Source organism: Pleurodeles waltl, chromosome 7 (genome assembly GCF_031143425.1).
Source record: "Pleurodeles waltl isolate 20211129_DDA chromosome 7, aPleWal1.hap1.20221129, whole genome shotgun sequence".
Lineage (NCBI taxonomy): Eukaryota > Metazoa > Chordata > Amphibia > Caudata > Salamandridae > Pleurodeles > Pleurodeles waltl.
The window spans coordinates 1,317,169,986-1,317,186,799 of NC_090446.1; the positions used below are offsets into that span (position 1 = coordinate 1,317,169,986).

At 44.2% G+C, this 16,814-nt stretch overlaps 1 protein-coding gene across 1 annotated transcript in view; it reads left to right on the forward strand.

The window, feature by feature from the left end:
* The window catches only part of LOC138246240 (sulfotransferase 2B1-like), a 475,463-nt gene that overhangs the window by 157,383 nt on the left and 301,266 nt on the right, over window positions 1-16,814 (forward strand). Inside the window, exon 3 of the mRNA XM_069200645.1 lies at window positions 12,088-12,299. Coding sequence (XP_069056746.1) covers window positions 12,088-12,299 — 212 coding nt within the window. The remainder of the gene's footprint in view (window positions 1-12,087; window positions 12,300-16,814) is intronic.

Genomic DNA, 16,814 nt, shown 5'->3' on the forward strand with positions numbered 1-16,814 from the left:
GGTATTGGTCTAATAGTAATATATCAGTTGGTGTGTAGTACTCCTGTTCATATTGGAGGAAGTCCTGGGTCTGAAGTTTTGAGTCAAAGATGTAACCAACATCTGTGGCAGTCTTGGAGGTTGCCCATTGAATCCAACATGGATGTAATGCTTTTGCCTTTGGAACGCTGGCTTTGTTGACCATCTCGAGGGCTGGCACGGGGGTAGCAACAATAATGGACCCACAACACTTTCTGATCACTTAAGAGGGCCTCTGAATTAGAATCATCAACATAAATGCTAAGATCCTTTGTATACAATAGATGGTCCATGGCCTTCCAGGTCATTGGAGGGATCTCCTTCACAGACCTGGTGGAAGAATACCTTCCCTATCTGGAAATCTCCATCAAATAGGCAGAGATTTTTGTGCCTTCAGCAAATCCTCTGGGATGGCGGCTCTACTGAAAACATTGAAGACACTGAGCAAGTGCTGTCACCGGTTTGTTTTTCAAAACCAAGGTCCCAAAGTAGGAGAGGTGTTATTTAGGTGTTATTAGGTGTTTTCTTTCAGCGTGTTAGGGTCATTTCTTTGATTTCCTATTTGGAAACACCAGGTTTTAACTGGCAGATCTAAACAAGAAAAATACACTTCAGAACATATTTGCCAAACAGGGTGGATGGCCTGATGTGTGCTGACTTACTGCCCAGTGTTAGGTGAGCCATTGGTCAATGGTTTCTGCCTGCTGAAACATGGCTCTTCCCCAATTCTTAACAGAGCAGGGCACACATTTGGAGGATGCCCCGCATTCACCAACTCTAAATCTGGCCCTGCCATTTAAATGACCTTTTGCGACATGTCTAAATGTGGCCTTTATGATCACATTTACAAATGGATTGTGGCACTATTACTGAATGATGGTACACATATGGGTAGGTACTGTGGATTAATTAGTGATGGTAAAACAAAATGTTGTAATAAATCTTTCTGACACTCAAGAGTTTGAAAAGCAAATGTGAAACAGATTTCGTAAGGAATACGTGATGGAGCAAATTTGGCCATACAGTAATGATTGAGTGATGCGGCAACTCTAAGCATATTTTAATAATTACTGAATGATGGGGAAAACCTGAATCTTCACAATGGTGGTGGCAATAGTTCTTGAAATATGGCATCATATTATTAGTGCTGTCTAAGGCATCATTCTATGACATCGGTGAAACCGCTCTGATTTCATCATGTGTCAGCTTTAGGGCAGTGCTGCTGGTGCTGTCGCACCGGGTGTGAAGGATAAGTGCAGCATGCAGATATCTTTGTGTCTGTATCATTTTTCAGGGGACATTTCAGTATCATGATACTTCTGGTGCTAGTACATTGAGGGAAAGAGATGCAATTTGTCTAGTCGTCGTTTCAACTCATGATATAGTAGAATACAGGGTACATGCTCCTCCTGAAAAGCACAATGTGTGACATGCAGATTACTGATTAGACTTTCATGCTGATAGCTGAGAGGCGTACTGCTTTTGTTACAGAGTTCTTTTTGCTACTTGGAGTTCATCAGAAACAAGCCTTCTAATATAGAATATTGAGCTATGAACTGGCATCATAGTGCTACATGAATATTGAAAGGCATAGGTCTAGAAATTCATTGTTTATTTCCCTCAACCTTTCATTATTCTAAGATTGATAAAAAGGGTTCCTTGTTATAGCATTACAATTGTATTAGTATGACATTAAAGTCATTGTGTTAGGTTTATGGGATGAATATACTACAATTTTTTACAAAAGTGATGTAAACCTGGTGCAAAGTTTTGTTTTGTGTCTTATTTTCCAGCACAAATACTGAATTACATTGGACAGTTGCCCTAAAATAACCCATTGTAGCGCTATGTGCTACTTTATGTCAAGGAGGCATACCATGGATGGTACATGAATATTCACATGCACTCACCCATGAATTTTGATGCTAATCACTAGCTACTGACTTTGGTACAAAAGGGATTGGTACAAAAAAGTATGTTTTCTTGATGCAGGCGAACAGTTGGAGAAAATATTTATTGCCTCCTAATATTTCCAACTTTGCATGTAATGCAGCACCTTTCAGCACACATACAAAGTAGCAAAGTGTTAAACTTTGTCAAAGCATAACATTTTGTGATCATTTTAAGACTGACATCACACAAACACGCTAGCACTTCGTGCAAGGATGGTTGCATTGACATAAAGCAGCCTAATGTACGCGAGCACTAGAAGAGAGAGAAAAGTGCCATATCTTAGTAGATATGGTGCTGTTGTGCTCTCTCCTTTCCACGCAACCCAACACAGCAACTTTGGTAATTCTAAACCTTTGTTTCTGCAGATGAAGCAGTCTTAAAAAATAACACCTACCAATATGGGTGAGTCCTACATCTTGTAGTCCTCGTTGTCTTAAGTAACACTTCTTATTCATTGATTTAGACACATATATCAATCATGGTCTCTCTACAATGCTTGTTATGTAAAGTTCTTCTACAGTCTACACTGGAATGAGTGGTGCTATAGAATAAGTAAATGTGAGAGGGGGGCTAGGGAGAGATTAGGGGCATCAATGGAAGGTAGTAGTGAGAAATTCTGTGAAGAAGGACGTGCTGGGGTGGGTGCCAACCAATATTGTGTTGGCAGGCTCCACAAACACTAAAGCAGGCCAAGCTTTCATCTATACATTAGCTCATTAATCCATTCATGCATTCACAAATTCTATCCATCAGTTTATTCACTTTTTCAATTATTCATCCAACTATGAACCTAATGACATTATACTTATCAATGCTGTTGGTTACTTACTCACACATCCATCAACAATCCATGATTAAAAACTCATTTCCACATTAAATTTAGAGTTGTTCACTTCTAAAGTCACCCAGGAGGCCTTTACTCCTACCCTGGTAGGAATACATAGGCATATATTTCCAGTGCAAGATAATAACAAGATGAATAATTAACAATTATGACTTTTTGGATTTTCAGTTTTACAGGGTTCCACACTCAGAAACGTCCACAATCTCATCCCAAACTTGTGTGTGCAGTAATGTCTCTAAGCTGGTGGAAATACTGCATTAGTACACTCACCATTTAAACATAAAAAAACAACAATTCTGATCGAGTAAACTGAGATATACAATGTGCACCGCCAAACAGTTTCTATATGCACCTAAACATCCGTCTTTCTCTGTCAAATCTTTCACTTAGGCCCTCGTTGCAATACCAATGCAGGTGCATCGGAAATAGAAATTGTGCATTAAAACTAACTGCCATTTTTAGGTCGAAGCCTCCCAGACAGCTCCACTGCCTGCTTTGCTAAGGACATCTTGGGGACACTCAGAAAGCTGACCCAGGATTGCATTCTGTCTGTTGCTTGCCATTGGCTTTATGGTTTGTAACTCACATTTTCTGGCTTTCTGTTTGCTGGCTTTATTTGCTTTAGGCTGTCCAGTTCGAGTTTGTCCCTCCCGTTACCCAACCCTTGTTTACTGTATTCTTCCACAAACTTGCTTTCTGTAAACAGGCCTTAAGCTCTTGTTCTTGTCTTGTCACATTTGCTGTGCATTGAAAGACAGAGGTCAAATGTCAAGCTCTCTCTTCCGAGGGAGCTTTGTGTGTACTTTTCTTTCTCTTAATTCAAAGTGAGAGAATTTATGTGACAATCTTGCTGAGTACCCATTTAAGAGAAGAGGGTGTAGGATGTATTTTTTTCCAAGCACACAACAAAAAAAAGAACTGTGCTTATCTTTCAGAACATATCAGAATTAGTACAAATGAAGCAATTTTTTTTGTAAATCTGAAGTGTGCTGGAAACAAATATTTGAATATGAGCCAAACACATCAGTATACTAGGTAATGTCATTTGCACACATTATAATTTGTGTGCAGTAAAACAGTATTTCACTGCAAATGTAATGGTCATTTCAATAAAAAATGTGTTGTCTGTAATGGCTGTGCACTACAACACCAGACATACTCCACACTACAAACAATCACAGCGGAGGGGCAGTAAGGGAGGTTCGGAGGAAAAAGAGAGAGTCACTCCTGGTCCCGTGTGTAGGTCTCCCAAGTATAGGTAAATCAAAAATAGTATACACACGGTTCCAAAACAAAGAAAGGGTTCTCTTAAGACAGAGGTATATCAGAAAAAGCAATATGCTTAAAGCAAGAGCCATCACTCACCAGCCGGTGACATGCTTCATCATTGGGCCATGCTCCTCGTCAGGCCGGCACTGCAATGCCTGACGGGCCCCTCAAGGGGGCTCTTTGCCAGAGATCTTTTGAAAAATGGTATAAACCGGTCAAAATATGAAAAAGGATTGGTATAGAGAAATATATAAAAATGTCTAAAGGTAAAAACTGATAATTTATTCAGATGTTAATGCCTCTGACATGATTAAAAACACTGTATAGGGATATGGCAAAATAATGTTTACAATCCCTCAACAAAGAAATATACAATTCGTAAATCTCGTTGAAAATGGTACGAAGTGAGGCAACACAGAGTTTCTGTGTCACTCAATCAAAAACAGGAGGTCAACATGTTTCTCGCTACTCATAGTCAAAAACGATCTTGTGCGATTCTTCAGGACCTAATACGTACCTAATCCTTATTGAAAAGAGTTCTATGATAAGATTGTTTTGAGTTCCCTATTTGGGTAAACAAAAACCCTCCAAAGTCTACTAGTAGGGCCTCATCGGGGCAGCATCAGGCTTCACAAACCACTACGGATTGGCGTTTTACCGCTAATCTCGGTTCACCTACGAGCACAATCTGGCCCCAGGGCTCGTAGGTGAACCGAGATTAGCGGTAAAACGCCAAGCCGTAGTGGTTTGTGAAGCCTGATGCTGCCCCGATGAGGCCCTACTAGTAGACTTTGGAGGGTTTTTGTCTACCCAAATAGGGAACTCAAAACAATCTTATCATAGAACTCTTTTCAATAAGGATTAGGTACGTATTAGGTCCTGAAGAATCGCACAAGATCGTTTTTTACTATGAGTAGCGAGAAACATGTTGACCTCCTGTTTTTGATTGAGTGACACAGGAACTCTGTGTTGCCTCACTTCGTACCATTTTCAACGAGATTTACGAATTGTATATTTCTTTGTTGAGGGATTGTAAACATTATTTTGCCATATCCCTATACAGTGTTTTTAATCATGTCAGAGGCATTAACATCTGAATAAATTATCAGTTTTTACCTTTAGACATTTTTATATATTTCTCTATCCCAATCCTTTTTCATATTTTGACCGGTTTATACAATTTTTCAAAAGATCTCCGGCAAAGAGCCCCCTTGAGGGGCCCATCAGGCATTGCAGTGCCGGCCTGACGAGGAGCATACTCCACACTACACCACTCCACTCAACTCTTTACCCTTCCAGTCCATGCCCTTCCACTGTGTGCCATGCCACTCTATTCCATGGCACTCTATCCACTCTATGCCACTCCAATTTAAGCTACTCTCTTCCACACACAACATGCCACTCCAGACTATACACTCCATACTACTTACCCCACTCCACTTTACTCCACTGCAATCTACTGTAGGAGGCTGGCCTGGTGTGTGGTGGTACCTATGGTACTTACACCTTATACCAGGTCCAGGTATTCCTCATTATTGTAGTGTAGTTAGTGTCTAGAAGCCAGGCTCTCTAGAGGTAGCTGTGGGTGAGCAGCCAAGGCTTATCTAGGAGACATGCAAAGCTCATGCAATACCACTGTAGTCACACAGTACTTGAACACATGAAAGACAACACTCAGTGCTACAAACATAAAGGTACTTTATTTTGGTGACACAAATACCAACAATACTTTAGAGGCTATACTCCATTAGGAGGTAAGTAATACACAAATGATATACAGTAGTATGCAGAAATAGGCATAAAACCAGTTAGAAAACAGTACAATTAGTGAAAATCACAATAGAGAGAAATAGCCCTAGGGGGAGCACAAAACCCATACTAAAAAAATAGAATGCAAAAGTCGGTCTCCCACCTAGGTAAGTGGAGTGTGTAGAGGGGATCTGGGAGTACTAGGAAAACCCAAAGGTAACCCACCCCAGCGACCAAGAAACCAGGAGTAAATCACTGTAAATTCCCACAAACACCCACTTAGAAGAAAAGAAGAAGAATGCATAACCCAGAAGAGACTGCTTGCCTCCAACAGTGGATTCGTGGACCAGAGGACCTGTGGAAGAAGGCGACCTACTCCAAGAAGCACAACATAGTCCAGGAAGGGCAGGACCCCTGCCCACCAGACTGAAAGTGCAAGAGGTGAGTCAGCGATGAAGAAGGAGAGTCAGCACTACACCCAAAAAGACAAAGTTGAGTTCCTGGAGGATGCAGGTGATGTCCCACGCCAGAAGGAGGATTGCAGGTTTGCGGGTTTGTGTCTTCGGGTTCCAGCATCAAGCCTTGGCACATGCAAAACTTGTGGTTTGTGGAAAGTGGAGCTGCCGGGGACCAGGAAGGACCAGGTGGACTCTAGGGGAATCAGAGGGGTCCCTCAACAACACAAAGAGCCCACAGAAGCCCAGGCAGCACCCACAGGAGTCCCACAGGACGGAGACACGAAAGTCAAAGAAAAGGCCCATGCAGCACTACAAAAAGGGGTCACCCCAGTGCCAGAGAACCACTCAGGGAGCTGTGCGTCACAGAATGGAGTGCTCGGGCTGGAGCTTCAAGATGCCTGAAGATCTCATGGAAAAGATGCCAACAAGCCTTGACAGCTGCAAAGGACAAGGTGCACGGGGGTACTGTCCTGGGTGGGCAGGCAAGGGCTTACCTACACCCAAGTTGGACAGCTGGGAGAGAGTACCGCCGGGACCACTTAAGTCCACCATCCATGATGCAGGATCCATGCAACTCAGCAGGAGAGGGGATCCACGCAGCCAATTGTCATTGCAGTTGGTGCCTGCAGAAGCAGGGGAGTGACTTTGTCACCCCAAGGGAGATTCCTTCTTCCTTCTGATGCAGGCTGAAGACAGGCTGTCTTCAGGGGATGCACGACCAGCAGTTGCTGGAAGGAGCCATGGATACAGTGTTGCAGGAGGTGTCTTGCTTCTTTGTTGCAGCTTCTCGTGTCCTGGAACATCCAGATGCAGTTTCTACGGTCATAAGTCAAAGTGGAGGTTCAAGAGGAATCCTGCTGGAGTCTTGCAATCCGAATCTGAACCACCCACAAGAGTTCCTAAATTGCTCTGAAAGGGGGATTGGTCACCTAGCTCGGTGACCACCTATCAGGAGGGGGCTCTGATGTCACCTGCTGGCACTGGCCACTCAGATGCTCCCAGAGTTTCCTGCCAACCTTGGACCCAAGATGGCAAAACCCAGTCACACTCTGGAGGAGCTCTGAGCACCACCCCTGGGGTGGTGATGGACAGCAGAGTGGCCACTCCCCTTTCCTTTGTCCAGTTTTGCGCCAGAGCAGGGACTAGGGGTACCTGAACCAATGTAGACTGGTTTATTCAAGTAGGGCACCAAATGTGCCCTTCAAAGCATTGCCAGTGGCTTGGGGAGGCCACCCCACTCCAATTCGCCCCATCTACTCCACACCAATCTACTCCACTCCAATCTACCCCGCCCTATCACAGACTACCACACTGTACCCAATCGATAACACTCCACCCCATCTCACCCAACCCCACTACAATCTATCCCACCCCACTCTAATCCACCCCACACCACTCCAATCTACCCCACTCCACTCTTCCCCAATCTAACTCACTCCACCCCAGTCTATCCAACTCATTCCAATCTATCCAACTTCACTCCATCCCAATCTACCCTACTTCACTCTGCCCCGATATATCCCAATTCACTCTAACCACTGTAATCCACCTAATCTACCCCACCCCACTCTACTACACTCTAATTTACCCCACTCCAACCCAATATAACCCACTCCACCCCACTTACATCCCACTCTACTCTATCCACTTCACCCCAAATTACCCTACTCCTATCTAACCCATTCAATCAGCCCCACTCCAAAGTACTCCACTCTAATTTACCCCAATGTTTTCCACTCCAATCTACCCTAACTCAATTTATCCCACCCCAATCTACATCACACCACTCTATCCAACTCCATTCCAATCTACTCTACTCCAATCTACCCTACTTCACTCCAATCAACCCCACTTCAAACTACGCCACTCCCATCTCACTCCAATCTACCCCACTTCACTCCAATCTAATACACTCCAATCTACCCTAGCATAATCCACCCAGTCTACCCCACTTCAATCTAGCCCATTCTACTCCAATATACCCCATCCATTCCAATCTACCCCACTCCAGTCTACCCCAATATATCCCACTCCATCCCAATCTACCCCACTCCAATCTACCCCACCCCACTCCAATCTACCTCACTCCTATCAACAAAAATTCTATTGACCCCACTCTATTCTGCAACACTCCAATCTACCACAATTTTCTCCACTCCACACCACTCTAATCCAATCCAACCCGCTCTACCCCAATCCACTTCACTCCAATTTATCCCATCCCATAATAGTCCAATCTACCCCACTTCACTCTGCCCCAATCTACCCCACTCCAAACTACCCCAATGTACCTTAACTCCATTCCATTCTACCCTACTATATCCCACCTGGTCTACCCCACTCCACTCTACTGACTCAACTCCAGTCTCCCAACTCCACCCTATTCCACTCCACTTCACTCTGCCCCAATCTACCCCACTCCACCCCAATATATCTCACTCCACCCGAATCTACCCAATCTATGCTACTCCAATCTACCCACTCCCCTCTCCCCCAATCAACCCATTCCACTCTACTCCACCCTGCCCTACTCAACACCGTTAACGTTTAGCCCTGCTGAACAGCAGCCACACTGGTGTACATAATGGCTAAAACATAGACGAAGCCTATTGGCATTGCCAATGCTTGTTCTTTCCCACTGCACATTTCTGCAGGTTAAACCAGTCAATATGTATGCAGGAAAAGTTTTAGGTAAAGAGGACAAGTCTACAGGATTCATTGATAAGGCCCTCTTCCTGTGGTTATCCCACTTTTCTCAAAGTAATCATGCTTTAACCCGATACCTCGTAAATGCTGACCCCCTCGGTATGGACACTTTTGGGTGTGGGATTATTGGTGAGGCTGAACCTCATCTGTAATAAGGAAGACTGTAGTAGCCTGGAGAACTCTGTGGCACGAAGCATAGTGCTACACTTCTCATTAGACAAAGCATTTGAATATTCACATTGTTAGAAATTAGATCTATAGTTGGCAGAAGTATGCACCCTGTCCAAGTAGGGATCACAATACTAGTCAGGGTAAGTCACAACACAACCTAAATTATTCTGTGATTACCCTCTGGTAGCTTGGCACAGAGAAGCAGGCTTAACTTAGAAGGCAATATGTAAAGTACGTGGGCAATAATTCATACAGTAACACTGTGAAAACACCACAAATAGTACTCCACACCATTATAGAAAAATAAATAATATTTATCTGACCAAAACTGCAAAAATATAATATGTGCAAGTCAAAATATCACTTTTTACATGTTTAAGTAAGTCTTAATCGCTAGGGATCAATGGATGTGTCTCGTTAGCACAAAGTACCTGGAATGTCTCAACAATAAAGCAATGCTTCGGTTCCGTACTGTGTAGGGGAGGTGCTGGAAAGCAAAGTGATGCGTCAATTTTTCTGGCGCGGCGGGACTGATTCATTGATACTTTCCTTGCAGGAAAGGCAAGGCAATATGTTGATTTCTTTACCCGCAGCCTCAGTGCTTTACTGCGATGTGGGGTTGATGACAAATTGACATCCAGGGACAATGCATGGAAAATGCAGATGTGCTGAGATGATGAAACCACAGTGAAACAGGCGCTGCATTGATTCTGCAGGCGTTGCTTCGATTTGTTTTTTTTAGCTGCGGGAAAGGCATTGAATCGATTTTTTTCAGCCGGGCGCGTTAATGCGTGCATTTTCTCATTCAGGTGAAGTCTTTGATGTCCCTGAGACTTCTTAACAGGATGCAAGCTGACAAGCCATTGGAGATCACTTGTGGTGGGAAAGCAAAGTCCTTCCTTCCTGCAGAGTAAGGGAGCAGCAGGCAGCAGGGTAACAAACAGAAGAGTAGTCCTTTCAGAACAACAGTCCAGTTGAGTCCTCTGGACAGCACTGTAGTCCTTCTGATAGAGTCTAGTTGTAGGTCCAGTAGTGTCTAATTTTAGGGAGTCACAAACCTAGTATCTATACCCAAATATGCCTTTGAAGTGGAGGAGACTTCAAAGAGTAGTTTTGAAGTGCACCAGTTCCCCTTTCAACCCAGCCCTGTCTGGCAGGAGATGTGTTGGGGGTTATCAGTCCTTTGTCTGGAGTCAAGCCACTATCCTTCGAAGTGTGAGAGCCTCTCCACCCTGCCTGCCAAGGAAGACCCATCAGTATGCAAATGAATGCAGATGGAGATGAGTGTCCTGTGTTTATGGCTGTCTGGGTGGAATTCACAGGGGACGCTGTCAACCAGCACAGATCAGACATTGATTGGAGACAGGCTGTAAGGTACAAAGATCAGTAAGTGCAGAAAAATGCCTACTTTCTAAAAATAGCATTTCTAAAATAGTAATGTTAAATCCAACTTCACCATTAGACAGGATTTCTCACTACCATCGCAATCATATCAAACATGACAATGCCACTCCTTCCAGATCAGAAATTACCACTTAAAAGTATGTAAGGGAAGTTCCAGTGCTAACCTACGAGAGGAGCAGGCTTCTCCTGGGTGTTTTTTACTACCAGGACATATAAAACTTACAAGAACATGTCCTCCCTTTTACTTACATAGCACCTTGTCCCATGGGTTACCTAGGGTCTACCTTAGGGGTGACACATGTAATAAAAAGGGAGTTTAAGGCTTGACAATTAGTTTTAAATGCCAATTCGAAGTGACAGTAAACTGTACACACAAGCTTTGCAATGGCAAGCCTGAGACATGGTTAAGGGGCTACTTATGTGGGTGGCACAATCAGTGTTGCAGGCCCATTAGTAGCATTTAATTTAAAGGCCCTGGACATACAGTGCACTTAACTAGGGACTTACAAGTACATTAAATATGCCACTTGGTTAGCAGTGTTAAAGTTCCCAGAGTCCTAAAGCCAAAAAAAAAACACTTCAGAAAAAAGGGAGTAGGAAGTAGGAAGTAGGAACATGTTTGGGGTGACCCTTCAAAGATGGCCATTTTCCAACACCCACTATAATTATACTTTTTCCAGCTGAATCTTTAGTACTCTGAGGCCCAGAAGTTCAATATTTAGTATTCCTTCCACAAGTCAGCCAACCATCCAAATCTGTGGTATTTTAGGCTCTCTACTGTCAATTCTGTGAAATCAAGTGGAGAATTCAGATCGTTGAGAAAGTGGGAAATCAACCAGATCATTTTTATGACTGGAGTTAGCCAAGACCCTTTGATTTCCTAAAATTAAATGGGTCATATAGTTACCTACAGTTTCCTTTAGCCAGCCGCCTTCTTCCATTGGTCTGTTATTCTGTCATTCACTTTTTACTTCCCCCCAGGAGTATACAGCATGGGGCAATGGGTCAGCAGACTTCAGCTAGAGGCTATCTTCCCTGGGAGTGATAGCATTCTGCCCTTTCACAAGGGGCACTTTCCGACACAGTGGCTCCCTCAAGTGCTAGTGACTACTATGGCAATGTCTTTTGAGAATAAATAATTATTTTTACTTTTACTAATTTTTTGGCAGCTTCCTCAACAATGCTGTTTTGTAAAAACCATGACTAACCAAACATTGACAAAGCCAAAAGGCTGATGGCAAACCTCAGACCTATTGGCTTTGCCAATGATTTCTAAAATTGGCAATCCAAACTGCCTACCATATAACTGGGAAATGGAGTCTTCTGTTTTAACACACAACCGTCCTTTCTGCCATTCTTTTTTTCTTGCCCATAACACTTCAACAATGGCTTTACAAGGTGGCTGCTTTGCACACAAGACCTTTGTTTATGTATTTAGCCTTTCAGTTGCAGACCGGTAAATGTTTTGAGCACATATGACTTGAGAATAATTTGTATTTCCTTCTTCTTTAAAAGGAACAACATGGATAATGGAGATTTTAAGTCTCATCCGCTCTAAAGGGGACCCAACCTGGACCAAGACTGTTCCGAATTGGAATCGGGTCCCATGGCTAGAGAATGTTGAAACACCAGAGATTATCATTTCCATGTCCCTAAAACCTCGACACTTCACCAGCCATTTGGCCAAGAAGATCTTCTGTCACTCCTTCTTCAGCTCAAAAGCAAAAGTAAGACTACAATTGGGACACAAAGTTTAGTGATCCATGTGAGTAACCGACATGGAATGAGGCGGTCACGTGACTATTGGCAGAGCAAGCAATAACGAAAAAAGCTGTTTTTGTAAAAAGTCGGACTTTTATTTCCAAAATGTTGTCTTGCATGTAATGTGACTTATTTTTTGCTTCAAATATACTAATCCTACATTTGCCCTATTGTATCTCATTCCTGACTCCCAGAATCCTTTGATAATGCAGTTACTTCCATATGTTTAATGTGCCGTCATGAATGTCAATTCACCAAAATGCTAGAGGTAGAGGAAGTGATGTCACACTCCCTTTGGCCCTCAATTTCACACACACACACACACGCGCATTCTTACCAATAGACACATTTACACTAGCACACATACTTTCTCTCACATAAACACACACACACACCCACAAGCACGCACACAACTTACTGTTAAAAGCAATTTTTTTACTTACCTCAGCTGCCACGGAAGGCTATATTGCAGCTAATTGTACTCCATTTTTAATACACTAATGTTGTGAATTGGGTCTCTAGTTGGCAGATGTATGCACCCTGTCCAAATAAGGAAAATAATCCTAGTCAGAGTAAGTCAGATACACCCTAAATTATCCTGTGTTTGTGTGTGTAGCTTGGCACAGAGCAGTTAGGCTTAACGTACGAGGCAATGTGCAATTATAGTCACACAGTGAAAGACACCACAAAAAGACAACACCATTTTAGAAAAATCTATAATATTTTTCTGACTAAAACAAGACCAAAATGATAAAAATCCAACAAGTAGAAGTCGAGATATGAATTTTAAAGATTGGAATGGTGCTTAGAAGTCACTTGTGGTCAAAAGGTTACTTAAGGTCAAGAGGGACCAGTGAAATCCATGCCAAGCATGGTGGAGGGTATGTCGGCTACAGATACTACATAGGGTCCACTGATGGAGCAATGCCTCAATAGCGAGGACACAATGCATCAATATTTTTACCACACCCGGGACACTGCATCATCATCTGGCTCTGTAGTAGTGAAAGCGATTCGTCGTCTGGCTGCGCAGAGCATAATTGTTGGGCCCTGCAGTCTGTGAATCCACTGTCATCAGCAGCCTCTGCGTCGCCATCTGAGATGCAATGCATCGATTTTTCTGCTGCACTCGGGGCGATGCATCACATTTTGGAGACTTTAGCTGCAGAACCCACTTTTGAGGACCAGGACTGGAGAGAGGCACCTCAGGCAAAGGTAGGGCTCCAGATGGTACAGTTCAGGAGCACCAGGTTAGTTGAAAGCAGTCTTTGAGGTCCCTGGAATTTCAGAAGGACAGGGGGCAAGCCGGCAAGTCCTTGGAGACTCTTGGGTGCAAGGATGTAGAGAACAAGTCCAGTCCTTCTCACTGCAGTCAAGAAGCAGCAAGCCCACACATGCAAATCAAGTAAGAAAGTGGCAGTCCCTTCTACAGCACAACAAGCAGTTGGCCAGCACTGTAATGCAGCTGCAGAGTGGCAGTCTTTCCTGCCAGCACAGCAGTCCTTCTTTCTGGCAGAGTGTCCTTAGTTCCTATAGAGATCCAATTTGATGGGAATTGGTGGTCTAGTACAAGCACCCAAAAAGCCTTTGATGTGGGGGAGACTTCAAAGGAGCCCTCTGAAGTTCATAAGGGTCTCTTTCACCTTAGCCCTGTCTGCAGGGCTATCTGTGGGGGTGGGGGGGGGGTGTAAATCAGTCCTATGTGTGGAGACAGGACACCACCTGTTGAAATGTATTTGTCAATCACTACCTTTCCCTCTGCCCAGGAAGACCCAGCAGTATGCAGATGCAGCTGAGTGTCCTGTGTTTGGGGCTGTCTACAGGGAATGCACAAAGTGTAGCTTTCACCAAGCCCTAACCAGATGTGTATTCAGAGACAGGCTAAGGCACAGAATGGTTGAGGTAAGAAATTGCCAACTTTCTAAAAGTGGCATTTTCCGACTTACAATTTAAAATCAACCTTCGCCACAGGTTGTGTTTTTAAATTGTGACTCCAGAGACATAAAGTTATATATTTCTATAGTTTCCCAATTGGAAATTACAATTAAAAGATGTTTTAAGATAATCTCAATACTACCCTATGGAAGAGATTAGCCTTGAAATAGTGAAAACAAATGTAAGAGTTTTTCACTGTCTGGACATGTTGAACTTAAAAGTATGTCCAACATTTTAAATACAGTGCACCCTGCCCTTGGGGCTAACTATGCCTACATTAGGGATGACTTACATGTAGTAAAAAGAAAGGTTTGGGCCTTGCAAGTGGGTGCACTTGACAGGTAGAAATGGCAGTTTAAAACCACACTCACAGGCTATGCAGTGACAGGATTGAGACATGTTTGAAAGGCTACTGTCGTGGGTGGCACAATCAGTGCTGCAGGCCCACTAGTAGCATTTAGTTTATAGGCCCTGAGCACATATAATGCACTTTACTAGGTACTTACAAGTAAATTAGATATGCCAATTGTGGAGTAGCCAATGTTAGCATGTTTAGAGTACAAAGCACCTGCACTTTAGCACTGGTCAGTAGTAGTAAAGTGCCCAGAATCCTAAAAGCCAGCAATAATTAGTTAGAAAAACAGGAGGTCAGAGGGCAAAAGTATGGGGAAGCCATGCCAAGGATGCCAGGTCTAACATGCGTCCCCTGCAGCTGAAAGTGGGGAGAGCTACCCAACCTCTTGGGAGTTCTCTTCACTAAGGCGGAAGAACCTGGGGAGACCATCAGCATTTGTGTGGTCTGTTCCAAGACTGTGTTCTACCTTAAAGCCCATTCCCTGCAGGGAGAAAGACCACCTCAACAGTTTGGAGTTCTCACCCCTCATCTGCATTAACCATTTGAAAGGCTTGTGGTCTGTCTGAACCCCGAAGAGAGTGCCAAACAGGTATGGCCTTAGCGTCTTTGGTGTCCAGACTACAGCAAAGGCTTCCCTTTAAATTGTGCTCAACCTCTATTCCCTGGGAAGTAGCCTCCTACTGATGAAAGCTACAGGTTGATCCAGGCCCTCTTCATTTACCTGTGATAGCACAACCCCTATGCCATGCCCCGAGGCGTCCATCTGAACAACAAATTATTTAAAGATATCTTGGGCCTCGAGCACGGGTGCTGTGCAAATGGCCTCCTTTAGGGCATCAAAACCATTTGGGCATGCCTCTCTCCAGATCACTTTACATGGCTGCTTCTTGGAAGTCAGCTCTGGCAAGGGGTCAGCAATGGTACCATACCCCTTGAGGAATCTATTGGGTATCCAGTAAGGCCTAGGAAGCCTCTCTTTTCAGTCTGGGTCTTGGGAGGTTTCCAGGCCAGAATGGTATCAATCTTGGGTTGTAAGCGCTACACATTGCCACCGCCTACTTGGTGTCCTAAGTAGACTACAGAACTCTGCGTATCTGGCACTTACCGGCCTTGATAGTCAGGTCTGCCATCTGCAGAGCTTGAAGCACTTTCCTCAGGTGGCACAAGTGGTCCTCCCAGCTGGGACTGAAGACTGCAAAGTGTTCCAAATAGGCGGCACAGAAGGTCTCCAGTCCAGCTAGGACCTGATTTACCAACCTCTGGAAAGTGGCAGGAGTATTCTTTAACCTGAAGGGCATGACCTGGAACTGGAAGTGCCCTTCTGGTGTTGAGAATGCAGACCTCTCTTTTGCACCATCGGTTAAGGCAGTTTGCCAGTACCCAGATGTTAGGTCAAACGTGCTGAGGAACTTAGCAGCTCAAGTCGGTGTATGAGCTCATCAGCTCTGGTAATGGCGTGCATCAGTCCTGGTGACTGCATTGAGCCCAGGGTAGTTTACGTAGAACCGGAGTTCAGGTGTGACACCTGGTGGCGGGGCAGCCTTGGGGACCAGCACCATTGGGCTGGAGCAAGGACTGTTTGTGGGCTCAATAACCCCCAGTGCCAACTTCTTGGAGACCTCTTTCTTGACGTTAGGCCTCAACTTATCAGACAACCTGTACATTTGATTTTTTGCATGTGGATTGTTTCCAGTGTCAATATCATGGGTGCACCATGTAGTGAGCCCGGAGTAAGGAAGAATAGGGAGTGAAAATGGCAGCAGTCTTTCTGTCGATCTGAGCTCAGCGTAATAGGTAGATTGACACCCTCCACTGACCCATCCTGCTCTTTGGAAGATAGGATGTCGGGAGAGGTTAACTCTCCTCTTCCACCCCACCATCAGTTACCAACAACATGGACACCTCAGACCTCTCGAAGGATCCTTAGGTTTACTTTTCAAAAGAACATTCTCCCACTATATCAGGTGCTTGCCAGAGACGTCACTAGCTGCCTGTGGCGCACCCTGCTGCTGAAGATCCACAAGAGCAGTGCACTATCTGCACCTTGCAGAACTCATTCGTGGTGGGACCCCCTTCCTGCTGCCAGTGGGCAGCTCAGGCAGATTCTCCAGTTCAGCTATGTCTTCCCCTGTAGCTACTGGGGTATCCCCTTATGGTCACTCTCCTCCTGGACTGTGGAAATCTCAGGAGT